Here is a 27,950-nt window from a genome sequence, read left to right as displayed (position 1 = left end):
CATCTTTTTAGTTTCATAGCTTCATGTTAGTGGAAAATATTCGTTATTTCTCTGATTAAATTAAAATTGGACGAATTTGCCAACATGCAGTAAACTCTGATGCTGGCCATACATACTGCATGTATGCATAATTTGCTGATGAGAGAGCTGTGGGGTTTGCATCATTACTCACTGCTGCCTGCTGTCTCTGGTGCAGTATGCCAAGTGTCCTGCCTCCCCACACTCAGTCTGGGAGCCAGTGATGAGTGGGACTGTCACAGCCAGGGACATCTGGCTGCTTGCTGACGTCCCTCTCTTCCTCTCTCTCCAGGAGCCTCTGTGGTGTGGCTTGCCTGTCAGTAGAGATGTGCTAATGTGCTCCAACAGAGATGTGCTGTATAGTGTAAACCTTTGTCCTACTTTCATGCACTCTGTGAACATGATGAGGTGCCAGGATGAGGCAGGAGCAGGTAAACAGAGGGGAACGCACAGAACTTCCACACACATGGTGCTTTAAAAAAAAACAAACAAAAAAAAACTATTAACTGTCTGTGTGTATCTTTGCCCTGCAGCAGAACCAGGCCGCACCATCCCAGCGGCCAGCTGAAACACAGAAGAACCAGCTGAAGAACCAGATGTGGACTGGGGTGCTCCGTATCACCTTGGTGGAGGGACAGGACCTGCCGCAGTATGGCCATGGTGACATTTATGTCCGCTTTCGCCTTGGTGATCAGAAGTACAAGAGCAAGGTTGGACTTGTTTTTTAAAAGTCCTTCTCTTTTCCCACTTCTCCTACACTCCTTTTTCTCATGCTCCTCTGCCTCTTTAATGTCTGCTCTTTACACTTCAAGTGTTTCTTCCCAGCCCCTATCTCTTACTTCCCCGCTTCTTTCTCTCAGCAGGTGCCTGTCAGTGACTCACCTCCACCTTGGCTCACTGGGCCATGGCGGAGGCAGCTCATTAGACTGGGCAAGGCTGCCACTCACTTCTCCCTGTGCTTCAGGTGCTGGGCTTCATTGCCTTCATTTGCATACCCAGCATGCCCTGTTCATCTACCTGTACTTGTTGGCCTCCCCCCTGATGATTCTATGGTGCACTTGTCTTGTGTTGTCGTGTCATTTCTTTGTAAACCTCTCTGCTTTCCTCTCTGCTTGTTTGTTTGTTGAACAAAGCTGATTCTAATTGGAAGCTGTCAGTGTTTACAATCCCAGAGTGGCTACTGAGGTGTACACATACAAGCACACACAAATAGAGACACATACACACAACACGCCTCTCTTTCTCCTCTTCTGCCTTGTTCTGGTTGGACTGAATGAAGACTTAATCCACCTGTCATGCAGGAGCTGCTCAGTCTGATAATGCATTAAACCAGACATTGCGTCAAAAAAAAAAAAAAAAAATTATGTGTGAGTGTGTGTGTTTCCATGTTACCGTATGTGCTGAATCTGTGTCTTTACTGCTCTCAGAACCTTTGCATTCAGGCCAATCCCCAGTGGAGAGAGCAGTTTGACTTCAATCAGTTTGAAGATAACCAGGAACCTCTGCAGGTGGAGGTGTTCTCAAAGAGAGGAAGGAAGGGTGAGGAATCATGGGGAATGTGAGTACTTCCTGGTGGGTAAGTGTTAATTTTGCTCACATTGGCTCCTTCACAGAGCTAGTGTTTCAATGGAGCATTTTTCCTTTTGTGTTTCAGGTTTGAGGTTGACCCATCGAGACTTTCACCTAATGAGAGGCAGCTCTACACCCATGTGCTGGACCCAGGAAAGGGCAGGCTAGTGTTTCTGGTCACCCTGAGAACCTGCTGGGGAGTCTCCATCTCTGACATTGGGACAGCTCCCTTGGAGAAGCCCGATGAGAAAGGCACAATAATGGAGAAGTTTGTAAGTCTTTATTTTGGTTTAGTTTATTTTTATGTAGAAAATAATGTCATAATATTCTACTACCAATTCCATTTTAGATATGATCAGCTGATTCAGTAAGGACTACAAATATGTAATGAAGTGCTGGTGCAAATTTTTAATAACATAAATATTATTCTGTTATACACCAGGTGTTAAGGATGCAGTTTCACAGGGTACATTTATAAACCATGCTAAAAAAAAGTGCTTTGGATAACATGTTTTTAATCATATTAATTTTTTCAGAGCTTGAAGAACTCACACAAGTGTGTGGGAGAGGTTGGCTTCCTCCAGGTCAAGGTTATAAAGGCAAATGATCTTCCCCCAACAGACCTCAATGGTAATCTCTAACAGCAGTTCACTTCTTTGTTTTCTTTTCTCCTGTTCTTTACAATAAATGACAACCTCTCTTTGTTATTTGCAGGAAAAAGCAACCCCTTATGTGTTATTGAGCTCGGTAACAGCAAACTTCAAACTCACACAATCTACAAGACCCTCAATCCAGAATGGAACAAAGCCTTTACATTGTAAGGAAGATGTCTGGAGAAAAATCAGGACACCTGTCCGAGTTTGTGTTGTGTATTTTAGTATCAAGAACATTTGTGTAACTCTTATGTTACAGGCCAATTAAAGACATTCATGATGTGATGGAGTTGACTGTCCTTGATGAAAATGGAGACAGAACCCCAAACTTTTTGGGGAAAGTGGCCATTCCTTTACTGAGTGTAAGTTTGTTTAGTTCATAAAGGTCTCCTATGTTTCTGATACACAAAATATAAATTCACTGTAAATTATGATTGTGGATATATTTTATTTTTGAATTCTAAAAGGTTCAGAACGGGCAGCAGATATGTCTGTTCTTGAAGAAGGAAAACTTAGGAAGTGCATCCAAAGGAACCATCACACTTGAGCTGGAGGTTATCTATAATAAAGTAAGGATCAAACTGAATGGGGTTAAGTTTATTTTGGTGATAACCTTCTGGATCATATAGTGTGAAGTCAAAACCTAGTTAAACTGCAGTATTATTTCTTCTTTCTGTCTTTGTCCTAGGTCAGAGCTGGTATCAGAACCTTCCAACCGAAAGAGGCAAAATTAATGGAGGAAAACCCAAAGTTCTCTAAAAAGGTTATCGCTATTGATGTTTTTCAGCAGAATGTAGCAGTTGGGACAAAAACCCTTGGCCAGAAGGCTCCCCTCACACCCCACTAATAAAGTAGCCACAACAAAGCTACACATGGTCACAGTTTGGATCGGTCATAGTCAAGCTAATTTGTTTGCTAATTGGATTTAAACGTCTAACTTCACAAGTAGCAAATAATGGATTGTAAAGCTGATTCAACCTCATTGCAAAGTCATAAACATTATGTCCAGTATCAAATGATACTAACCGCTGTTTTGTTCCAATTATTTTCCATTAGGTTCTTGCCCGGAATATATATCGGGTTCGAAAAATCAGCACAGCAGTTCTGTACACGTTACAGTACATTAAAAGCTGTTTTCAATGGGAGAGCACGCAACGGAGTCTAATAGCCTTTCTGGTAAGTCATTGCCGCACGTTAATGAACTCTCTTTAAGCCTTGGGGCGAACAAGTTTTGTCCCATTTCACTGGAGCCCAGTTTTAACTCTTTCATTTTATGTGAATTAGATGTTGAGGAGAATCTTCGGTTTAGCCGTTTTCTCTCTCTGCTAGTTTTTTTCCCATGAAAAACAATGACTGCCTTCTGTTTTTATCCCATGTGTATGTGATGGATGTGTTTTATCCTTTAAATCAAACCCCACTTGGCTTTCCTTCACTTCTGATGACATTAGAGTGTATTTGAAGGGATAGGGTTTGGGCGTTTGTACATCTGACTTCTTAGCAAAGCCTCCTAACCCGGGGGACGGTGTAAGGAGGATCACAGTCTCAGCTTCCTTGGGCGGAGGAGTGACAGTCTGCCTCCGAGATTTGAACCTTGTTTAAATGTCTCTGTTTAGCTGTTTTTAATGAGGGTATGTGATCTAAGGTCCTAAGCTTAAATAATCTTAAATCACCCTGTGAATCCCCCTCAGTACAGCACATGTAATGTCATGATTAAGAGAGTACACTTGCTATGAAAGCCCTGCCAGCACCGTGTCAGGGTGAGGAAGCGGTCACAGACAGGGTGTGTGAAGAACTCTCCTTTCACTGCCTTTCTTCTGTCTACGCTGTCTCAGGATGACATGCAATTCATACCTGGTGTATTCTATAAGCCCTTCTCACTGATCCTGAGGTGCAAATCCCCCCAGGCAATGGCCAGGCTCAATGTATCACAGCCTTTAGAACAGCACGGCACACAGACAGACAGGCGGACACACAGACAGGAAGACAGAGAACAATGCAGGCGATTGTATAAGGATAGAGTGGGAGGCAGGCTGCTATCTGGGAAAGAAAGTTGGAGCGCAGAAAGAGGAAGACAGTTCAGTAAGAGCGCGGTCTATGAAGGTAGATAGCGAGAGACTTGGAGGCAGGGATATGGGCAGGAGGATAGGCAGGCTGACAGGGGACAGGTCAGCAGGATGGGGCCATCTTCTTCCACCTATAATTAGATCCTCCGCGGGCGATGGGAGTGTGTGGTGGCACACTCTAATCTTTCATTTCCACTTCTACTCCACCTGCTGTTTAGGAGTGCAGCACACAAATAGAGATCGTAGAATGAAAGAGAAAGACTTACACACTCACTGTTTTCATCATGATCATCATTGTTACTGTAGTGTAGTCTTATTTTTGTCAGTTGTATGTGTCATGTGCTCCGTGACAGTGAAATGGTAATTCTTGTGACATTTAGTGTAGCTGCTTTATCCTTTTATTTGAACCAGCTGCTCTGTTTTCAGACACTAACACCGGCACAGTGGTTGATATTTTTAAAGGCAGACAGTAACAGAGTAGTCAGAGTACGCCTTTGTCTGCAACGAGGTGTGCTTCAAATAGTCTAAGTGTCGAAGGTGCATGGTGAGGATCGCCCAAACAAAGTGAATCTGCCACTGTGCATTCATCACCCACTCACCAGCAGACTGAGAGTTCAACGAGTGAAAAGTTTTTTTGGTTTTTTTTCAATGGTTTATTATGTTCTCAACAAGCTAGAAGCACAGTGAAACATGCAAATCACATGTAAATATTGCATGTAATTGCTATTAACAGGAAAAACTCTGAACTTACACTACTGTCTGACAGTCATTGAGGGCAAGAACACGGTCTTGACTGCCTGTCATTACAAGCCTAGTGCCATGCCACTATCCACACTTGCGCCCCTGCCCACTCCAAGGCCAGCCCCTGCACAGTCCCTCCTCCTCCTCCAAGTCATCATTTGCAATTAAGTTAGTGTTCGGAGCTGTCTGAAGCAGCATGCCACCATGTGCCTTAATGAAAGCAGCTCCCTCTCCTATCTTTATATCTTTAGGCAGTGGTAATAAGGTAACTGATTCAGACATTGACAGATGGCCTCTGCTTGCCTCTCAGATGTGCATAATTATACCACTAGTGTCTGCTCTTTTCCACAGTGGCAGGCAGCGCAGGGCTTCTCAGGGTATGCCGGTAGGAAATGCTGCAGTGGTGGGCCTAGCTTTAATATACATTACAATACATTATTTATCAAGCAAGCAGACCAGTCTTACCCTTTTACACCATATACATCCTGTAATGCATTACCGCTGTTGTGGTTTCTACTGGGACTGCGGGATGCTTGTGTAGTGCTTTACCAGGAATACTTAGCCATTATATCACTCAGTCCCACAGGCCAATTTTCTGACCTCCACACAGCATGGAGTCTGCATTTCTATCCTGTTTATGTAGATTCATGTATGTATTATGAAGTGGTTGTTGGTGTGTGGTGTGTAAGGTATTCAAATTTTGCATGAGGGATCACCGCTCTGGTTCACGTTAGTCAATGGCAATGTGGGAAAAAATGAGGTTTTATTTTTTTGTTGTTGTGTTTTTTTTTAAAGTCTTGTTTGTTCATACCAAAATAACTTTTCCCTCATGAATGCCAATCAGAAAGCTGCACATCCAGGAACATATAAACATTGACAGATTGATGGGTTATTTAGTTTTTATGCTACTACTGTTATTGTATAAGAGGAAACTCTGCGGGGAATGGAGAGTCTCGCGGAAATTGTCACTGTTTGCAAGTGCAGGAGGTCACTTGTTTTGATTGTGCAATCTCATCAACAGTGTCCATACTGTTTGAAGTTGCCTTCGACTACTCCCCCCAATTGGTTGCAGTTTTAAATAGAGTCTAATTAGGTAATGTGACAAAAAAAAAAAACTGAAAAAGAAAAAAATCTTTCTCACGCATTTAAACAAAGTTCTGGCAAATCCTTATAAACATTTTCATCAGTGAATGGAAATACAAACAAGAAATTTGGATTTTTTTCCCTCTGCTTGTTTATGCTACAGTAATGAGCCTAGGATCTGCGCTTTTCAAGAGTTTGACAACAGCATGTTCATTGCTCTGAGAGAGAGAAAATGTGACAGCGAAAATCTTCATAAAATAACGGCCTTTAGATGTGCTTTTCACTAAGACTGAGCGAGATGAATGTGCTATACATCAGCAGTGACTGCAGAGGGGTCACCCAGAGTTCTTTGCTGCACACAAGAAAAGGACCTGTAGATGGAGCTACAGCACTGCTGGAAATGTGAGTGGAGGCGCTAAGGAGGATCAGTTACTTTTCCCAACAGGAGCCATTCGTGGGAACAACTTGGAGTGAAATCCTCCGTCCTGTGCATTAGAGAAACAAGTTTCTTCTTCCGCAGAAAAAAAAAAAAGAAAATTAAAAAAAGAAGAGAAGCTAAATGAGCATGTATTATCCAGCCAAATTAATCTGTTTCAGAAGTTTAAAGTTGAGAACAATTTTGATTTAGATGAAATGGATGAAAGTTAAAAAAAAAAAAAAAAAGATCATTTACACTTGAAAGCTGATTTTGAGCTTTGCTGTCATTAGACCGCTTTAAGTATTTAAGTAGAATTAATATTTTAACATATGAGGTACCTCATCTGTCAGGAGTTAGACTAGAAAGAAACCTGTATACCTTATGTGAGTATTTCTTTTTGACACTGCCAGGTAGCAACCGCTTTAGACATCATTTGACAGCCTGTGAAATGCTGATTGCCTCACATCACACACTGTAAAGATGGCATTTGATGAATGTTTGATGCGGTGCAGCTGTAAACACACTTGGCAGCTGCAACGGGCGCTTTTTTGGGGCTGATAGAATCACCGTCTCCCCAGATGAGGGCAGGACAGGGTCAGATCTGGCTCCAGAGGTCTCAGGAGACCACCTGTGTAGAGCCACAGCAGTCGGGGCCATTAACCAGAACACCAGCCCAGCCGAGATCAAAGCTATAATCAGAGTTGTCATAATTGTTCTTGTTAACACTGTCCCTGAAAATGAGATGCTTTGTGAGTCTTGGATCTGCCCATTTGTGGTTTACTGCATTGCAGTGTGACCGAGCTTTTGTGAGAACAGCGAGAGGACTGTGCAAGCCTGTGAATTGTCTCCTTGTTTCTGCTTTGCATCTGTTTTCTCTCTGTTTGAAAAAGTTGGAGCCCTTAAAAGAGTGGGTTTCCTCAGTCTCATGGGGGTTACACTCTCCATCGCCGTGGCTGTGGGAGTTCTCACAGACTGTGCAGTGGGAATGTGTCTAGTGGGGAAAAAATGATGGTACTGATGGCGATCTGTGCGTTCATGGTTTTGAGTCTGAGATCTATTAATTATTAAATGATAGGCTATGACTACTTGCAAGCTGCACAGCAGTGCCTCCTGATTTCACACAGTTATTATTTAGCTGCCCTGAATGGATTTGTGTCAGTCGACAGCTCTTGAAGCTGGCTGAATGCAACGTGTAACCTTGAAACATGTCCCCTTATTAGTGGGATTAATAAGCTTTCACTGCTAATATTCACTTCATTAGGGCTCTGAAATTGTTCCCATTTTAGTTTGTTTTAGGACATGGTTTTCAGTTTTGAGAACACATTTTATTCGGTTTAATCTAACCAAATTCATTATTATTATTTAGGATTATTAAACAGTGTGAAGTAACTTTTAAGTTAAGTGTCTTCAGATTAATATTCCTGCACTAAATATGTGTTGTCACCTGAGAAGGCAGGGCTTTATCTGTGCATCTGTTGTACTTTGTTGTTATATATTATGCGTGTTTCCAGCCTAGATGAAGTGTGCTCAGCGTTTAACCCCATTGTGTGCGCTGTATCGTAATGACTGCCTTTAACATACTCACCACCTTCCTAGTCACAGAGGACACCACTCCCCAGGCAGCTGAGGCGGCGACCTGTCCACCCCTGTGTGTGGCTGTTCCGGGGCCAGTCCTGGCCCCGCTGCGTTAACGTGCGTGTGAGCTGAGCTGACAAGGAGAGAGAGTCCATGCCACTCCCTCCCCACCTCCTCAGGGGAAAAGGCTCGCATGGCAGATCTGTCACCCAGGAGGTCGCTCAGTGTTAACGCTCCCGACACGGATTAAACACTAGTGGCCAGTGCCGGAGTGCGGGGTCAGTGTAGCCACCACTGACAGGCACCACGGGGCCCCCGCCGACTGCCCCGCTCCAGCCTCAAACTGGTGCTGCTCTGGCCCTGGCATGTGTCAGACAGGCGGGGAGACAACGGCCAGTGCTGGCCCTGCGAGCAAATGCTAATGCTTTGCCTTGCACGGCTGCTCTTCCTCAGTGCTTTGATAAAAAGCTGCTATCACTACTGCACTGTACTGTGCAGGCGTCCTTGCAAGCTGTGGCATTGCTTATCGTTTTTCTATGGCGTACCTTTCATTTACAAATCAGAAAAAATAGTGTACACTGAATTAGCTACAAATATACTATACAACACCATGTTTTTTTATAATAATAATAATAATAATAATAATAATAATAATTATTATTATTGTTATGGTTTATTTTTAGTTTCCAATTTATCCACGTCCTGTAATTGTTTGTGGTTATATTTATCTATGGTTTTATTACAAAAGCTTGTTCTTTTGTTGCTTATTTAGTTTTTGTTGAGCTATCAAAAGCAGAATAATAACAATAATTGTAAGCAAAGTGGAAAACTAACCTTTTAACTTGAGTTACTTAAGTACAGTAAATATCAAAGTTAGTATATCCATGTTTGATCCGAAAATTGAATTGTAAATTGTGTCACACTCCAGAACTGTTGCAACTGATTTCGACCGGCTGAAGAGGGACATGAAATTCCCCATTTTGCTGCTCTCTCAAATGTAGCCTCTTTCTCTCCCTGTCCCCCCCTCTTCCTCTCTTCCTCTCTCCCTCTCTCCCCAGTCGATAAGACTTGAGTTGAGCGTATGTGAAATATTTATTCAGCGTTAGCTCAGAGCACCATGGCTGCCCACACACTCTACCTGCCCCGAAGAGAAATCTTATCTGTGCTTCCTCTGCCTCCAACACCCCCTGAAAGCCTGTCCCCACACTGGCCCAAGCTCAACACAAATTACATGTCTCATTGCTCTGCGTTTACAGCTACTTTAAAGCCTGCCGCTCCTGTCCCCTACATAAGCCCTCAGCCAGGCTCCGTTTCAGCCTGGCTGGAAAAAAAAAGACCTGCATGAGCTGCGCTGCTGCTTGTGCTTTTGATTCATTATTAATCTCTTTTTTTTTTTTTGTAATTGAGGAAGTAATGCAGATTAATTTCACTGCCCTTGATTTCACCCAGAAAAAGAACATCTCAGAGTAAAGACTGTTAAAGGTTTTTGCGGAGGCTCCCATCTATTTTTTAAAATAATAATCATTTTAATTTATTTTCTTAATATTTGTATAGCCCATACTTGCACATACTGACACGTATGAAATATGTCCTTTTTCTGTCTCGTGCGCATGCATGCACAGAGACAGCCACACACACACACACACACGCACACGCACACACACACACACACACACACAAACCCTGCAGCCTGAAGTCAGTCTTGTTAAATTCTTTCAGTATATGTTCACGTAATCTGGCATCCATCCACAGCCCCCATGACTGACCCTCATAATGCTGGCTGGCGCTCTTCTCGCTTTGTTTAGCTTTCCAAGTGGAGTGCAACTGAAGAGAAGTAGTGAAGATACAGCCAAGATTAAATCTTCCGTGTTTTTGGATGGTACATAAAACTTAAAAATAAGGGTATTTTTCAAATGTACCATGTTAAAAAAAAAAAAAAAAAAACAGTGGAAAGTGTGTTTTTAGTTTGCTGTTTTTTTTTTTTTTTTTTTACAGCAACAGTAATTATATTGTATGGTCCCATGTGCTGTGACATTGCACTAATTTGGCTCATCAACTGCATTATGTGTGTTATACTGATGTGACGCCTGTATTTATAGCCTGTTGTCTGCTGTAGTATATAAGGAGAGCATTTGGCAGCCTTGCAGTCTGGTGGTGCGTCTGCCAGTCGGTAGTTTGGGTTGGTAGACTGGGCCACCCCCTCCTCTGTTAATCAATTTACAGGATGGTAGAAACTCTTATAGAGGGTGTCTTTGTCCCTTTGTTCCTGCTACGATCCCTTCTCCATCTCCTGGGAGAGTGTGGGTGGTGGGAGCTGCCATGCTTGCTCAGCTTTAAGTTATTTTATTCACACTTTTAATCGCTGAGTGCTTTATTATTAGGTGCTGGATTCTGCTGGCCAGGGGATCTGCATGAGAAGGCGCAGAATGCATTTAGTGGAATCATATTAATGGCACTATAAAACAAATCTGTCAGGCTGTTCTTAACCCTGCTGGCAGAATTGCTCTGCCCAGGGTTGCCCCCTTCTCCAAGCGCTTACAGGTGGCTAAGGAGAGTGCATCTCCATCATCTACTCCACCGTGTGCTAATAGTTTTATTAATTCATTCTTTTTTTCTCCCTAGGCACCTTGTGCATAATCATACAGGCATTTTTCAGCTAAAGGGTGTTTGTCAAGGGAGGTTTCCTACATTAGAGACACTCCTCCCAGACATACATACTAACACTTGTTCAATTACAAGTCGTTTGTTATCCACCTCTGTTGTGTGTACACCTAAATGCTCAGGTATATCATTAATTATTACCTCCATTGCTTTTGTTTGTTGCTGTATGTCCTTTTTGGTTAAATAAATGACTTTTTCACCGCTTGAGAAAGATATTAGCATTGCCGTGTTTAAAAAGTTCAAGGTTTTAGTTGTCATGCGTAATTTATTGATGGATAAAAAAATATGCAGTCAGGCCCTTTAGACTGAAATGGAGTCCATCTTTGATGGCAATTAAAATGTGGGTTTTTTTTTTTTTTTTTTACAAATTTACACTTACGCTTTAAAGGTTGCACTTTGTCCAACATGTCCTTTAATCACTCAGCTGCTCGCTAATAAAACATAAACCACTTAGTGGGGGAATTAGTTCTGTCTCCGTTTCACAGAAACTCTGGAGAATGTGCGGAGACAGGGGGACGGTAAAGCCCTGCCTCTGCTCATTACTGTGGGATATCTGACGGCAAAGTCTCAGTTTGTGCACCTGAGTGAAGGAATCTGAGAGGTTTTCCCAGTTAAAAAAGCATGTAAATCCTGAACACATGGGCTGACATACCATGAGGGAGGAATTGAGAAGATATTTCTGACAGTTTTGGTTTATACCCTCATTTAAGCACTCAGTTTAGACACAAGGCATTGTATTTCTGTAGGCTTTTATCTTGTCCACTGAGCCAGAACGCGGTGAGCAGAAATTTGCATTAGTGGGCGATTATGAATACCTGTGACAGATTCTCTCTGCCGGCTCCCTGGGCGGAAATGAATTGGCTCCCTCTGTTGACTTGCACAGGAAGACAGAGACCAAGCAATTAGACTTTAGTGGTTAATGTAGCAGCTTTTGCAGGGAGGGCAAGGAGGTTCAACATTCCTGCTGGGCTCATGTCAGTTTCCAGGCACATTTCCCCCACCTTTCTTTTTCCTTTTTTATGAGAATGCTGGGAATATGACAAGCTACCTGTCCACCAGCCAGCTGAATTCCTCTGGGGTGAGGGGAGCGTCGCTTTAGAATCGCCTCATGGGAACTGAGGTGACAACACATGACGTAGGTTATTCATAACACAGAGGAGATGTACTGCAGCTACCTCTGCACATCATGCATATTCATTGTTTACCTTTTTTTTTATCCCCCCACCAGCTCCAGTTTGTTGCTGTATATGTAACTCAAATGAGCTCTCATAAAAACATATTGTTCATATTAATTTCCTTACATCCTGGTCATCCTGCTGTGTTTCTGCGTGATGCTTCAGCTCACCCACCATCTCCCAGGTCGTATGGAGAGATAATAACCGGTACAGTGGTGAAGCCTAGGGCCACAGTGGTGTCTGCATTACTCATGGTTCACGTTTCTCTGGTAGCCGTTTTAACCTAGGCCTGGTGTGGCGGTAGGTAGACTGGCCCCCAGAGCAACATGCACGGTATCTGCATGGTTGCTATGACAGGAGCAGTCTGCTGTTTACAGGCCTGCTATTGAGGCCTGAAGGCCCCAGTGCTTCACATCCTGTGTCGGGCTTAACTCGAACATATTGTTTGTACTCTAACCAGCCTGCAGCTCTTTGAGCCTAGACTGCACAGTGCTGCCATTGTGTGGGGTCAGCATAGCAGTTATATTCCATGCTTTGAAATAAACTTTGTAAAAATAAATAAATAAAACTTGCTATGAAGCACAATAAATCTAAGTGTTGCAAAGGATGCATTAATTATAGAAAATGCTCTCTATATTATCTATGAGGAAAAATTTATACTGTGAAAGATGTTTTTAGTAAATAAAAGTACACCATATGTCGGGTGTATTGGCACATAATCACACTATAATAGATTTTAAGATTCAACTTGCTGTTGGGGACATTTTATTTCATCCCTGTCAACCTGCTGGTGTGATCCTCCTCACACATTCCTGATAATTTCAGTTGGAAACAGACTCATTAGGCTGTCACTAAATGGGTTTAAATGCAGCCGTCCAATTAGTGCTCTGCTGTGAAATGCAGTGGGTGTTGTGCAACCTGCTTAGCACCACTCCTTTACAGAATTATGAGGGATTACTCATTCAGTGTGATCCATCTTATTTCTACCAGGGGTCTTGGCTTTTCTCAGTATCATCGCCACGGAGGGGGTAAATGTTGCAAATGCTTCTCCAGTTGCCATATGTGCCTCGTCAGAGAGACTCGCTGCCTCCGAATCTAAGAGGATTTGATGTGCTAGTTAAAAGACAGCATACCATGCCTATCCGTGTCATACTTTCTTTTGAGCAGTAAGGCTCTCTGCCAGCACAGTATTATTGGTATATATAAATAGGATTTCAAGATATTAAAAGTTGTCCCTGAATGTCTGTTACTTTCAAACCACTGAGAGTAAAATCTGTTGCCATTGGCTATAAATCTCAGGGGCTTTACATGCTTGCTTTTCATGAGATTTAGGACGTGGTTAAACCCGTCATATATTTTGTTTTTGGGAACAGGCCTGCTGAGATTTGAAAGGCGGGTGACGGTGCTATAGTGTGATGTGCTTTGCGTTATACTGTCATGTCCTGTCTCCTCAGATCTTCGTCGTGACGGTGTGGCACTGGGAGCTCTTCATGCTGCCCCTCTACCTGCTTCTGCTCATCGGCTGGAACTACTTTCAGCTCACTGCGGGGAAGGCCAGCTCCAACCAGGACCTGGTGAGTGACGAGGACTCTGAACTCTTCAGTGTTCATCTGTACACATCTGTAGATGCATGCTGTTACGGTGCAAATTCAATATATATGTTAACCCACCCATGGTCATACCCTGATGGAATGAAATGCTGTTGGTATACACTGGGAAAACTGCATTTTTACAGTAATGTCAATTAACAACTCTTACACCTGCATATAATACATGAGTTGTTCTGTAAAATGCAACTGTGAGTACAGTCAGTTGTGGCAACGTTCCACGTGTTTTATAGCTGGTTAGACTAGTTTCTATATTGTCTCCTGAGGCCCAATAAAACACAGAGCAGAAAGATGACACTGAAATTAAATCACGGTAAATGTATATGTAGCCTGTAGTCTGTTGCTATAGTCTCACCACACCTGAAAAGGCAAGACTATAGTTCTTTCCACCGTATACCACCATCTCCTCTCCATCTTCTGTTATGGAAATTATGTTTGCCCTACACATGTCTGTGAAGGTTAATGCTGTTCACACTTCTGACTGCCCCCCAATTTCACTGTGTTGTAAGCCTTCTCACTGGCCAGCCGGGGGCCTGGCCTGTTCACACACCCTCCCCAAAGCAACATCCCCGGCCCAGTGATTGTGTTTATGGCTGCTGGAAATGATGCCGTCCCTAGGCAATGTTAAAGCCCAGACTCACCCTCATATCCAGTGTGGAGACTCTGTCACCCCTGTGTGACCCTCTAGCTGGCAATGACACAGCTCTGTTCCCAGGCAATGTCACAGTGTGCACCACAGTGGGGTCAGGGATGACTTGATATAAAGTGATCTAGGCAACAGCATCCAAATTAAATGTGTTTTTTTTTCCTTTCCTCTTTCTGTTTTTCTGTGTGCTTATGTTGTGGAGAAATGAGATTGCTTTGGTGTGACAGTGCTCTTGTGAAGAAGGCCCTCTTTCACCTCTGCTTTTGTGTGAGGTCACCCCTGTGATGCAGTCTCTATGGAAACAAGCCTCTCCCAATAGGGGTGAATGTACTCAAAGAAAATTTCATTACTAGGTGTTTGTTAAAAATGCTCCAGTGCTCACATGTCCCGTTCGTTTGAAATCACCCTCTACCCTTTATTTTCTCTTAGGTGAACATGAGCATGGGTGACGACGAAGAGGAAGACGAGAAGGTATTTTATCTTGTCTCCCTCTAACATTTTAAGGGATAATATGTTCTGGTGGAACGTTATCACTTTTCCATTTCACTGTAAACATAAATATATATTTTAAGCTCCACCATAAACACTGGCTATTTTAACATTTCACTTTGACATTACTCAGTGGTTTTCTGATTTATCAAAGGTGTGAACCCTGCTAATGTTCCTGTCTGAATAAGCAAGGTTAAATTAAACACATAACAATGTCTGCATGCTGTTGGATAGTACAAATTCCTGGTTCAGCAAATAGCTGCGATTCTTATACAAACTAACACATGCTTCTTTGAAAATGGAAAATATTTGACCAAAGAGCTGCACAGGTTCTAGTCAATATTTTAGCACAGTCGCAGTGACAGTTACTTCTCACAAGCTCTTTTCTAACTAAGAATAGAAATATTTTTCATGCATCCCAAATGAGGGCAACATCTTTGAAACAGTTGTAGCATGTAGCTCTTTATTCTGATCCTCTGGGTATTCAGTGTCACTCTGCAAATGCACTCCTCTGAGATACTGCAGCCCTTTGAAAATCTATAAATCAAATTTAAACAGCATCATCAATTAGATTTTGCACAGCTGTTGGGAATAGAATTGGTAGATATTTTTTTTGTGCCATTATTGTCTAAATGGAATAGTTATGTTGAGAATGACCTTTTACCACCAGAACAAATGAACAAAGTACAATAATACAACAGTAAACTAATACTCTGCCCCAAAGGTTATCAGTTATTTTCACTTGTGCGTTTGTGAGAAATCATAAATGATAATGTTTATTAATACATCTCTCTGGTGTCTCTTGAAAAACAAAAACAACAGGAAATCTTTAAGTAGCCTGAAAATTATACTTCCCCACAGCAAATAATATTCAATTACACTCATCCCACTGTTTTCTGTAAAGAAGGAAGAGTTAACAGGGATGTGTATTATTGCTTTATGGCAATGAAGTGTGGAACTAACACAAAGCCTCCAAGCAATGACCCTTGTGCTGCATGTCTAGGCCCAGGATTCATATCCATAATGCGCTCAATATATTCTGTTGTGGTGACCTGGGGCTATGAAAAAAAGCCAGCTTCTTTTAAAAACACAGGCACATCCACCAAATCCTGTCTGAAAGGATGGGCTAATTCACAGATGAAACTCGCATGATATTTCTGCACACGCAAAGTGGGAAGCTGCATTTGCTGTCATTGCTAGGAACATGTGAACTGGTGCTTTAGCCAACAACGGCGATACGGAAAATTCACATTCACAGTCACATTAAAGTGATTGCCAGTGTTTTGTTTGTCCTTACCTTGAAATCTCAATGTTTAATACAGGAGCGTTTGCCTTTTTTAGTTTAAGTAAGGCCACTGTCTTTGGATTCTCTCAATATGCTGCATGTGTCTCCGAACTCTGCCTTCGCCTCTTTAAGCTTTTTGAAAGGTTTTCCATGAGGCTCCTAAGCCCTTTCACACTCAGAGGAAATGAAATATCTCCTTTCATTTACTAATTAAGCACTCACCCATGTTTGTTTTAAGCTGTCAGCTTTAATTTAAAGTGGCTTATTTGAAAGTCTTGTTATGGTCTTGCTGTCACTTGAATGTGATATCATGCAGTTAGATCAAGCAGTGTAGCTTTACACCTCCTATCAAAGTCTTCTTTAAAAATATTTGGGGTTAAAGAGTGATCAGTGTTAAATTTGATGGCTTCAAAGCCTTTGCTTTTTTTTCTCCCCTCGTCTCTCCTCTAACATGTGAATAAAGGCTTTTCCCTCTGAGAAGGTTATGATTACCACTCAAATATGTTTTTATCCCCCTTTTTTTCCCCTTGAGGAAGGAAATATGTAAACCTCAGACAGAGCAGCAAGAATATGAAGGCATGACGTTAAAGAGAGACGAAAGGCAAGGCAGTGTTACAGTGGGATAATACAGAACAGATTCTCTGCCTGTGAACAAATCTGTCCTCAGGGAAAGAGACAGCTTACAAATTATGTGTGGGCAAAGTGACTTCCCTTTGGCCTTAGGTATCAATTGTGCAGATAGACAATATTTAATCATAACATAAAGAAACAGAGAGGCAAAACAAGTCCATAGATCTCCAATAGAAATGAACAAGGAAGATGAAACAGCCCTCTCATTGCCCCCTGGCTGGCAGTGCTGGTCTGGGGTTGACTTGCTCCTAGAGCCCAGCCCAGGGGGGTGAGGGGTGGGGGTGTGGAGGTGGTTGTGGGGGTGCTAGACCGGGGTGGGGGGGTGGGGTGGGGGCCTGGGGGGGGTGTTACTCCATCTCTCACTCGGTAGTCCACAGTCACTGCTGGGTCTCCTTGAGCACACCAGTCAGACAGACTGCCCATGTCATGATCTGTGCAGTACGGGAGCCACACAGACCCACCAACACATTAAAGCCTAAAGAAAGTGTTTCATCCCCGCAAATTGTTTGTTAGCTCATTTTAGCTCCATATGAGATAATTTGCCAGGAACACAGGTGTTTTTCATTTAGATGCACTTCTTATCTTTGTCAGAAAAGTCACTAGAAAAATATTCAGTCTGAGAATTCAAATTTGGCACCGTTTATTCTAATTAAAATGATGCTAAATGAGCTTTTTCCTGTCTTTGATAACACCCCACATGTCTGGGAGAGTATGTTTACCTTTGTGCAGGAGATCAAATTGGTTCTCCATTACTGCACCTTAAAAGGAAGCTTTTACAATTTTATCTGAAATGAGAATATGATTTCACACAGGTTTTCTAATCAGTAGACATTTAGGATTCATTTTGTCCCTCTCTAGTTTACCCATCTTTTTCCATTTCAGAAGGAGATCTTTTATTTATTTTTGTTTTCTCTGCGCTCATGTACATGCCGAAAAAAGAAATGAACAAAGATAAAGAATATCATCAAATGATTAATGTGGGGAGGACTTCAGTTTTGGTCGCTAAGGAGATGGAGGATTTCAAGAATCTTAAAGCAGATGAATAATGATAATCACGAGAGCTCTGTCTCTTGATGCATACTTCAGAGTACATCTATTTGTCTGTTTTTCCTTTAAGAAATGAAAGCCAATGCAGCTTCTCTTTTTTCCTGCCGGAGCTGTATTTCTGGCTAAATTTACCTTGCATGTTTATCCACTGCAGTTCAATAATGCTTCATGTCTCTTATTAGATTTGAATTCTAAATCATGTAATTGGGTCGCTTAAAAGATTTTAAATGGAAATATGAAAAAAACTGAGAGCCTAACTGATGAAACTCAGTGTGTGGCTCTGTGGGGCCATCAGGAGCTCGTGGACATGCACTGTAATGTCTTTTAGCAGACTCTAACAGTGCTCCCTGCTTTCAGAATAAACTATCATAAAGAGCTCAATTAACACCTGACGTGGAGTAAAGAACACGCATGAAGGTTTGCTGAGCCCCCCAATGCAGTGGAGCGGAGTGGGATGATGCGTACACACAGATAGTCCTCTTTCCCCACGACGAGACCATGAGATGTTAATCTCAAAGAAAGCATATTTGTGATAGTTCTTCCTTTTTTGGACAGTGCTGAGCCTCCAGTGTCTGTCCAGATCCGAGCCCAGTGGGGGAGGCTCTGCTAGTGTGGGAATTGCTCTCTTCCTGCGCCTTTTGTGGAGGAGAGCAGGCCTGACAGTGGGGAGTCTCTCTGTGCTGGCAGACAGTGTGTTCCCAGGGGCTGCCTCATGAAGCTCTGATAAAGGCATTCTGTCTGGACCCTGTCAATGCACACAGGCTGCGGCTTTGGCTGACTTGTAACATAAACATATAGACATCCTCAAGCCTCCTGTTAGGGTCCATCAGAGCGCCCTCCCCCCAACACTCTCATTCCCCGTCTCCCTCTCACTCTTCCTCTCCCACCCTCCTCTCTGTCATCATTCCTGTCATTATTTCCTCCTTTTGATGTGAGGCTTCTCAGCCCTCTTTAGCTTGTGTTACTCGTGTTATCTCTCTAGTCACTGCCTCTGGAAGGCTTCACATGTTATTTCTAGTTTTTATGTGATCACTTTTTTTAGACAAACAAACCCTCCAACCCCCCTCACATGTTGACTTATTGCTTTGCCAGACTCATTCATTACTGTCTTAGTGCATAAAAGCAAATAATACGTTATGTGCAGCGATGGTTGTGACGAGATTCATATGAATGAAAGAGCGGGCGAGCACACATCGGACTGGTGTCCTAAGCAAGATGCAGTATTTTTCACATGCAGAGAAAGTGCTGGAGTAGGTTTGACACCCAAACCTGCCAGATTTCTAAAAACATGTTCAAACTTGTCCTGTGCAGGCTGCTGGAATAGAATCTCTCCTAAGTTGTGAGGCCCCTGCACTTCTTGTCTAGGTCATCTAGTCTGCCTGATTGCGGATGGCCATTTTGTGTACTTTTCATCTACCAGAGAGTCTTGATTGTGCTGCACTTGTGCAACAGCTCTATTGTGTGTGGCAGACAAAAGCTGAAATCTCTCACCCATCCACATAACAGCTTCGGAGCACTGAGTCTGTCTCATCTTCAAAAGCATAGTCTGAAGATGTACAGTGTTTGCTCATTATGGGCCATTCAATAGATAAATCACACATAATAGCATAGCAGAGATAAACTGGTCTTTGTCTACCCTGCCCAACAATTGACATACAGTGTACCTCATCAGTGTCTGTGCATTTTTTTTTTGTTTCTTTTTTAGGAGTGTGGAAAAAAGGGTTTGATGGATAAGATATATATGGTGCAGGAAGTGGTGCTGGTTGTCCAGAATGTTTTGGAGGAGCTCGCAAACATCGGAGAGCGAATCAAGAAGTAATTCAACCATTTCAATTTTCATTCAGTTTTCAGTATTGACTTCATCATCGCTTTATTTGAAATATAAATACAATAGTTTTTTAATAGAACTCAACATTAATCTGACACTTCTTTAACAGCATCTTCAACTGGTCTGTCCCCTTCTTGTCATGCCTGGCCTGCTCGGTGCTGCTTGTGTCCACAATGCTACTGTATTTTATCCCACTGCGGTATATTGTGCTGATATGGGGTAAGTTCTACATCTAAAAATGCAATTTAATTCATAAAATTGTACATAGAAAAAAAAACTTTTTCCACATTGAAAGTGTATTGGGAAAATACTGTCTTTTTCTTGCTAGAGTCTTTATTACTATGAGCAAAACATCCTAACAAATAGTATAAAAATCAATGCCCATACGTGATAAGTGCATATCCAGGATTTAATGAAGTGCAGTAATTTAAGAACTCTGCCATCCCTACACCTCTGCAGATGCACAGAGATCAGACAGCTGCAGAGGTTTGCTTTGCTCAGTGTGGGCTGATGTAGCAGAGCCCAGCAGAGGCAAGGCCTAGGGTTTGTGTGAAAACAAAGCAGAGGTAGAGTAGCAAGCTGTATATAATACATGATGGCCTTGGGCAGTCTGTAGGCTCCTGGTCTAGCCTCTCATTATCTGCTGTAGTCATACAGAATAGACAGTCATCTCAGTGGTCAGGGAGAAATGCTGCCCTTAACAGGCTCTCCTCCTCCAGCTGTAAGCCCACAACCACTGTACTTCCACACTGCCTTCAACACAATCAATACCAAAAAACCACCATATCAAACAAAAAACACACAGTCTGAGACACTCCTCTGCCTCCCCAGTTAACCCCCATCTCTGTGGTTGCAAGGCAGGCCTTTCAAGTTGCCTGCACATATTTAAGTCCTTAGGTTCTTTGTCTGCATGTTGAGGTACAGGCAGTACCAAGCTGTGAATATAATGGTCCCATTACAAGACCCCAGAGATGTTTCTTTCTCTGTGGTACGTAGCCATGTGCAAAGTAAATATAGATGATAGAAATGATCAGATGGAAGCAAACAAAAGTCAGTAAAAGTTGTAATGAGTGTGCCTGTTGTTCAAATTAGGGTAACAAATTGATTAAGTAGTGCTTTACACATATTTGTCAGCATTGTATTGGATCATGCTTGAATTCACTTTGGCCGAAAGGGATCAACTGAAACATCATCATGTAATGCAGTTACCGACATACTGGTGGGATTTCCATTCTGTACGTACAGTAGAAATGGTTACACAACTCTTTTCTATTATTATTATTATTGATATTTTTTTACACTGTACAACAATGTAAAACATATGCCCGTTGCTATGACACCTTTATTTATTAATGTGTTCTTGTTTTCACAGGCGTTAACAAATTTACCAAGAAGCTGCGCAACCCATATACTATTGACAGTAATGAAATACTGGATTTCCTCAAGAGGGTGCCTTCTGATGTTGAAAAGGTAAGGGTCCAGTTTTACATACAGATAGGGAGGGAATTCCCTGAAGATGTCTGCATTATTTGCTGTTCCAGAATTCCCAAGTGTTGCGGAAATATATCCTCTGGCTTTGTTTGATTATTAATGGACTCTCGCCTTTAAAGCAGCTCTGGCCCAATTATTCCTCAGTGCAGCTCCTTGCAGTCGCTGTAGTGCATGAGTGAGGAGATGTTCAGATCTGTCCTCAGCCATATTGCTGCAGCCTCGTCCGTTATTAGCAATTTTGTCCCGTCTGATTGAAGCGCTGTGACATTAAAGCTGGTGATTGGCGAGGGCTGGCAGAGGACTCCTGACGTCTCTGGCTGTTGTGTCAGCACAGAAACTCTGATGTGGCCTCAGTCACTTCAGGGTGGTAGAGTCAATTAATGTAGTCGTGAGCCCCAGTCGTCTTGCTGGGTGCCATATGTGATTACATATTAGCCATGGCTGATATGTCATTTGCATTTACATCACAGAGCTGAGGAGAGCTGTCAGGGTTTTGTAAGTGGTGCTGGGTGCTCGTCGTTCCCTCACTGAGATTTTTGCACGGCCAGGAAATGAAGTGCCGCACAGTGCCTTCATCTCGCAGGTAACTCGCCAGACAGAATTCAGTGAGAAATCCTGACAGTCTGGATCTGGAAAGACACTCTCACCCCAGTCTGTTTCTCTGCTGCACCCTTGATGTCCTCCTGCAGCAAGCCATTGCTGACTTCTCTGTGATGTTGGAGGGAGCCTGTGTTGTTTGAGATTTGGCTGACTGAGTTGGCAAAACAAGGTGGTGAATACATTTTGATTCAGAATCCTTTGTATGTCTTCTTCCCCATTGGGATACAATGTTTGAGCTTTGAAAATGACTCACTTTCAAATCCCATGGAAACAATACTTTTTAGCCTGGTTTAAAAGAGAAACTACATCTTGAAAATAGCGCCAATCATAAAAAACAAAACACCCTTAAGATTCATCATAAGTACGTTTCATTATGGGCTGTGAAAAAATAACCTTAACATCATATACACAGGAGACCCAAAACAATAGACCACATATTTTGTTTTTGTTGACTTAGAACTTCAATCCTCAGATAGGTGTGGACACAAAAACACCACAAAGGCTGAAAATTGACTCCTGTCTTTCTTGCAAATGTGACTTGGCAATTAGTGCCTGTGCACATCTACAAAGTCTGCCTCAAACGGGGACTTCTGACAACGCTGTGTCTGTCCCGAAATAAGAAGCATCTGTCAGTTCTGAGGACAGTTTCATGTTCTGATGCAGGAGGCAGTCACTTTGTTCCCACATTCCATCTCCCATTCTAATAATGGAGACCAGCTAATTAGCATAGAGTTCTTACCTTTATTCAACAGATTCACCGTATTGTTTGAGCTCAGCAAGCATGCTTCAAAAGCAAGTTTTCAAATTCCAGCTCCTCTCCTTTTCAGTTTACCCTATGATCAGTCTTCTTTAGATTATGGTGGCAATTTAAAAAATGGAAACAGGTCACTGAATTTTTTAATGTCAAAGAGAACATGATTTTACAACATGAATTTATTTTGTAAATCCTTTTGAATATCATGGAATTTCTGAAAGAAAGACTAGAACATAAGTGAATCCTTCTTGAGCTTAACATATGTAACTGGCAAAAAAAACAAAACACGGTTATAAGTTCAAATGTCACATTTCAGGTCTTGTTTTTGCCTGAAGAAATCAGTCACACCAAGGGTCTGGAAAGCCATGAAGAAAGTTACACATCAGCTGATGTTGGTAACTTCTCAACTTAAAAAACACTCACTTTATACTATTCTCAGGCTTTAACAAAGTTTTCTTCAGGGGACATAACTTGCAGTGAGTGATTATGCAGTTTGTGGCTCCCTCACTGGCCTGGCAGGTCATCTCAACAGTTGATGTCTGTTTCTAATATTGTGGTTGTGGTGCAGAATGAGGGGGGCGTACACTGGTACGGAACCCTTGACTCTTCAAATCCTTCCTCCCTGTGATTAATCCCCTCTGCTCCTGTGTTTAAAAAATGATTCATTACAGGCGAGCCCGCCTCGCTTTCCCCTGCACCAGCTCTCCTCAGGGGAGCCATTACCGTGCGCTCCACTGAGCTCGGATTACCTGCCTCTGACCAAACTCATGTTTGTTTTTACAGGTGCAATACAGCGCGCTGAGAGCGCCCACCAGCCAGAGTCAGCCACGGAAGAAAAGGTAGACTCCGCGGACACACTGGATGAAAGGCTGGTCTCCTTTTGAATATGGACCGACGCAGTCTACCTGACAACAATGCTCCAGCACTAGCAGAGCCCATAACCTTGTGCACCCCACCATACCACCCTAACTCTGCCCCCTGCTGCTGAGGGGCAGCCAGCCGCTCTCTGGCTTGTGTGTTTGCCACTCCTCTGACAGGGGCTGTGAACTGCAGCAGCTAGGAGGGCAGCACATGGTGCTGTCAATCACAAGCCGGGAGGTAAAGAAAAGAGAGCGCTGCGAGGCTCAGCCTTCATCTTTGGATATAATTTAGAAAAGGAATGAAAAGTGCTGGGTTAGATTTACCTTCGACTTCCACTGTTTTTCCTTTTTTTGACTTTGGTTAAACTGAGAAATTTGCCTTAAGGTAAAGTTATTACAAGCGTAACCGTTTATGGAAAACAATCATGCCAATGTTTTTTCTTTATCCATGTGTTAATATAATTGAAGGGTAAAGGGCCATACATGTTGCCTATATTAAAATAATCAGGGAGAAATCATGTATTTTGTTGCTCATTTAACATATTAGGACAGAGACTGAATTCTACTGTCCTTGTTGTGGTAAGGATTTATTGTATATAATATATATGCTGTCAGCCTTCTTCATTTGATCTCAGCAACAAATGGTGTACTATATGTCTATTATCTCTGGCAGACTTTATTTTTTTAAGTAAAGTTTCAATATTTTTATGTCATATTAGACTGATTAATTTGAGAGTTTATTTTTACTCAGTATCATGTCTGCATCATCAAATGGAGCATTTGCAAAAATCCTGAATAAAGAATCTTGATCAGTTTGAGCTCTTGTTTTTGCCCGTGTTTTTGCAATAACTGCACTCTAGTGAGGATGGATTACACCACTTCTTTACTTGAATACACAGTAAACACATCTGATTACACAACACAGCCATTGGAACAGAGCTCACACACCGGCCACCGCTGCGCCTTGGTTACCGAGCTCACATCAAAGCTGTGTGGCTCCAGTGTGCTTCCTAATGCATTGCTTTGTTGCCTTCTCACAATAACAGGGTCCAGATGAGAGAGAAAGAGCTCATCTCACAGAGAGTACTCTCTCCATCCTCAGCACTTTGTGCTTTACATTTACAATAAAATCACCTGGCCTATCTAATGGTTACACACACACATACTCTGCTTTTTCCATCAGTCTCCCTACAATAGTTTTTCCAAGTAGAGGGATGTAGTATATCCCCCATCAATTTTCTCAAGCGCATTTAGTTTACATACCAAAATAATCAGTTATTTACACAATTACCAGATAAAGCAATTTCTGATTGTACTGCACTAATTCAATATTAATATTAATATTAGTTCCCTCTTTTATCTGCTCTCTGTCTTTCAGATAGTAGACAAATGGTGCATACTCCTTTTTTAAATATACATAGTTAGAACTGAAGTTGGGCTGAACTGAGGCTTGGACCCCAGCGATGGGAGTTTGTTCTAACTGACTGGGGGACTGAGCTTCACGGCCGGGTGCCCCCCCCCCCTGCCCGCCTCAGCAGTAGCATGCTGGTGAAAGAGCATCCATCTGTGCTTTGTGAAGAGTTTGATTGGCTCAGGGGGACCTGGTGGAGCCCCGGGCTATCTCTTTTGACAGGCTGATAGAGACATCACTGGGCTCTCCCAGGAGCTGCCACCAGGGGTCCATTTCAAAGTGAGAGGGTGTGGAGGTGACCCTGAGCTTCTGACGAGCTAAATCCCACACACTGGCTGAAACCCTCCTACATTCTTGGCCCCATTGGGGTTGAAGGGGGGTAGGGGGGTGCTGGTTTTGGCTATGCTGGGAGGAGGGCAGAGCTGAGGAAGGAGGAGGGTGGAGGGTACAAGCAGATCACTGGCAAGACCCGATGAAGTGTCCCCGAGAGGTGAAACCAATTAAGCAATACTCCCGGGGTACTTTTAATCGACATTATAGCAAACAACCAAACTGCGGCACCAGGACATCTAAATTTCTGACAGAACATATAAGAATACGACCATGGCAATTAGTGGGCACATAGAGCCCAGTTAAACCAAAATACTCACTTTGGTGAGTAGCAGTTTTGAAGTTGAAATAATATGGTGTCATGGGGACATATATTATTGAGGAAAATGCTGCCAGTGACATTACGAGAGGTCATATGAGACCACGGTTGCCTGCCTCCAAGCTGTCAAATCTTTGAATCTGTGGCACTGAGGTTATGGACTCGGATGTTCCCTGTATCATTCATAGTCAATGGATCATAGAGAAGAGTCTGACAGGGTTAAAACAATTGTTGATTTGGCCTGGCATGCACCAGTGCACACTTGTGCTACCCACTCTCACACACACACACACACACACACATACACAAACACAAACACAAATAAGCTGCTTTTCAAAGAGGTGCAATCATATTTAAGGAATTATTTGTCAGTGTATTTTCTCCTGGGAAGGCTACGAATCTCAGTAGAGGAAGTCACTGTGCAATATGGGCCCTGAATGCAGTGGGGAAAATCCCTGGATGTTTTACAAGCTTGCTAATGAACATTTGAGCCACACAGCAGTTAACATTGTCTGATTACATTTTTTTCTCCAGTAGTTGTTGTTGTTGTGCATGGTGTGGCAGTGATGTCTTCATCAGGCTGTCAAAAAGGAAGTGCCTGCAGCTGTGGCGGATCCCCCCAGAGCCTGTCACACTCCTTGTTTCCATGGCAGTCCTTCAGGCAGCACCACAGGCAGGCTGTGTGCAAGGACCCATACAACCTGTTTTTTCAGCAGCCGCTCCTCTGATGTTCAGCCCCGGAGCGGGCGTCAAACTACCAAGTGCAGAGAGAGAGAACAGTGCACCCTTTCTCTGTTGCGGTTCTGTGCTGCTTTACAAGGAGATGCATAGGAAAAAAAAAACTCCTCATTTGAATAAGCCACTATTCTCAGCACCTCCTTAGTAATTGTTACATGTGCAATGCTTAAGGTTCTCTGACCTCCTCTCTGAGAGACATAATGCGCACAGTAGGACAAAGTAACAAAAGCACGACTCATAGTTGACTTACATGTGTTAAAGTGCTTGTGCACGTGTTATTTGGTCTGCTTGTACCACCTGAGCAGCAGGTCATGGAGATCAGTGGCTGCGCTCCAAGTCCCAACTGGCCTAAATTAAAGGTGCAGAGGTTATGGTCTGCCTCCAGACAGAACCCTGACACCAATAAAGAGCAGGATTTGCCAGGCATCAGCTCAGTGGAAACACAATCAGAACGACAGACCAAGCTGAGTTTGCTACAGTTAGCTGATTGTTTTGCCTATATGAGCACATATACCTGAGGAGACTGCATGGGGAGCTCTTAAAATGATGAGGTAGCCTGCTTTTGCGGTTTGTTCCAGATTGTAACTTTACCACTCGGCACATTGCTTTAGTCTCTCCTGATGATAGAAGATATAAATCATGATAACCAGGATTGATGTTGTCTCTGGGAATAGGGGTGGGAATATGACTGAGATAACAACAGAGAGAAAAATGGTCGCTAATAGCAGCTGTTTTCAGTAGCTCCAGTTTACTAATAATTCATTTTGCGGGCCACAGTACACGCTGGTGTTAAGACATGGCAAAAGCCATAATTCTTTATAGCATCAAGAAAAGAAGATGGCCTTTAAGAGCTGAAATTAAATCATTGGCCTTTAAAAGCATCTCTCTAAGGGGCAAGCTACATTAATAAATTCAACTGATTCTGCTTTAATATTATTCAGAGTGCATTAAAATGAAGACAACAGCTGGGATCATGCCCAGTCTCGGGAGTATTGCTTGGGCCAATGAGAGCCGGCGAGATGCAAAGCATGTCTGAGTGCAACCCTGCGTTGTGGATGAGGTGAGGGACACAAGGTCTCAGTGTTACAGGTGCAGGCCTGACAGGTGCTGTTCCAGGATCAGAGGTTGTTGGGTTCTGACACTGGCCACAGGACAGCTACTGCCTGCCTCAAAAACAATGTCACATGGGAACAGACGCCCGGCCACCCAGCCAATCAGGCCAGCTCCTGCCAGAGTCATGACAGTACTGCTGATGAGAACAAGAACCTTCAAATTCTTTGTTTTTTTTTTTTTTTTTGCCACTGTAGGGAATAGTTATAGGCTTACTTTGTACAAAAACAGATAAACAGAATAGGAGAAAAAAATTGTTCTGTGGCTTTGAAAAAAAAGAGAGGAAATAAAGTGTTAAGCTTTCTAACATTTGGTGTTTCATCAGTGCTCTATAGTTAGCACGAGCACATGCGTCAGGAAACAATACAAAGAATAATTGAACTGCATATTTCATTCTAATTAACAGTGATATAACGCAATGTGACTCTCAGCCTCCTGAGGAAAGAGCACCATATTTTGTTTGATGAATCTGCTGAAGCCACAGCAAGTCTCGCCACTAACCCCTGGGGAATCAGGTATCATTAGAGATATGAACAGATCTGCTTTTTGTCTCGGTGAAAGAAGGGGAAAACACATTTCCTTCGTGCTGGCACATGGGTGAATGTGAAAGTGTTCAATATTAATAGCCTTTCATCAAGGACACAATTAGGACACCTCTATTTGACACATTCTATAGGTTCTGAATGAATATGAATATATGGTCCCAAGGAAGGAGCCACTGGCTGAATAACAAAGTGAAATCTCCAGCAAACCCAGCAGAATGAAGAATGCGCAACATGACAATTGGGGAGCTGATGTATTTTGATCCAATGTGAATTTAAAAGAAGCAAGAGACTCTTAGTGTATTAT

General features: G+C 42.6%; 1 protein-coding gene across 4 annotated transcripts in view; it reads left to right on the top strand.

Annotated features, from left to right (window-relative positions):
* The window catches only part of mctp2a (multiple C2 domains, transmembrane 2a), a 33,756-nt gene extending 9,745 nt beyond the window's left edge, over positions 1-24,011 (top strand). For 3 of the 4 annotated variants that reach the window (XM_071499884.1, XM_071499892.1, XM_071499875.1), the window contains exons 9-23: positions 552-728; positions 1,446-1,576; positions 1,673-1,859; positions 2,124-2,217; positions 2,302-2,404; positions 2,500-2,602; positions 2,708-2,809; positions 2,929-3,003; positions 3,297-3,416; positions 13,411-13,530; positions 14,639-14,680; positions 19,366-19,475; positions 19,598-19,707; positions 20,861-20,958; positions 23,117-24,011. In XM_071499884.1, coding sequence (XP_071355985.1) covers positions 552-728; positions 1,446-1,576; positions 1,673-1,859; positions 2,124-2,217; positions 2,302-2,404; positions 2,500-2,602; positions 2,708-2,809; positions 2,929-3,003; positions 3,297-3,416; positions 13,411-13,530; positions 14,639-14,680; positions 19,366-19,475; positions 19,598-19,707; positions 20,861-20,958; positions 23,117-23,176 — 1,632 coding nt within the window. In that variant the 3' untranslated portion in view covers positions 23,177-24,011. The remainder of the gene's footprint in view (positions 1-551; positions 729-1,445; positions 1,577-1,672; positions 1,860-2,123; positions 2,218-2,301; positions 2,405-2,499; positions 2,603-2,707; positions 2,810-2,928; positions 3,004-3,296; positions 3,417-13,410; positions 13,531-14,638; positions 14,681-19,365; positions 19,476-19,597; positions 19,708-20,860; positions 20,959-23,116) is intronic. The other variant, XM_071499899.1, reaches the window with a different exon arrangement.
* The last annotated feature ends 3,939 nt before the right edge of the window (positions 24,012-27,950 follow it).

This window comes from Trachinotus anak, unplaced genomic scaffold (assembly GCF_046630095.1).
Source record: "Trachinotus anak isolate AG129_WGS33_773 ecotype Australia unplaced genomic scaffold, CSIRO_AGI_Tana_v1 ptg000002l, whole genome shotgun sequence".
In the NCBI taxonomy this organism is placed as follows: Eukaryota; Metazoa; Chordata; class Actinopteri; order Carangiformes; family Carangidae; genus Trachinotus; species Trachinotus anak.
The sequence above is the reverse complement of the archived record's forward strand: the minus strand, read 5'-3'. Positions and strand labels throughout refer to the sequence as shown.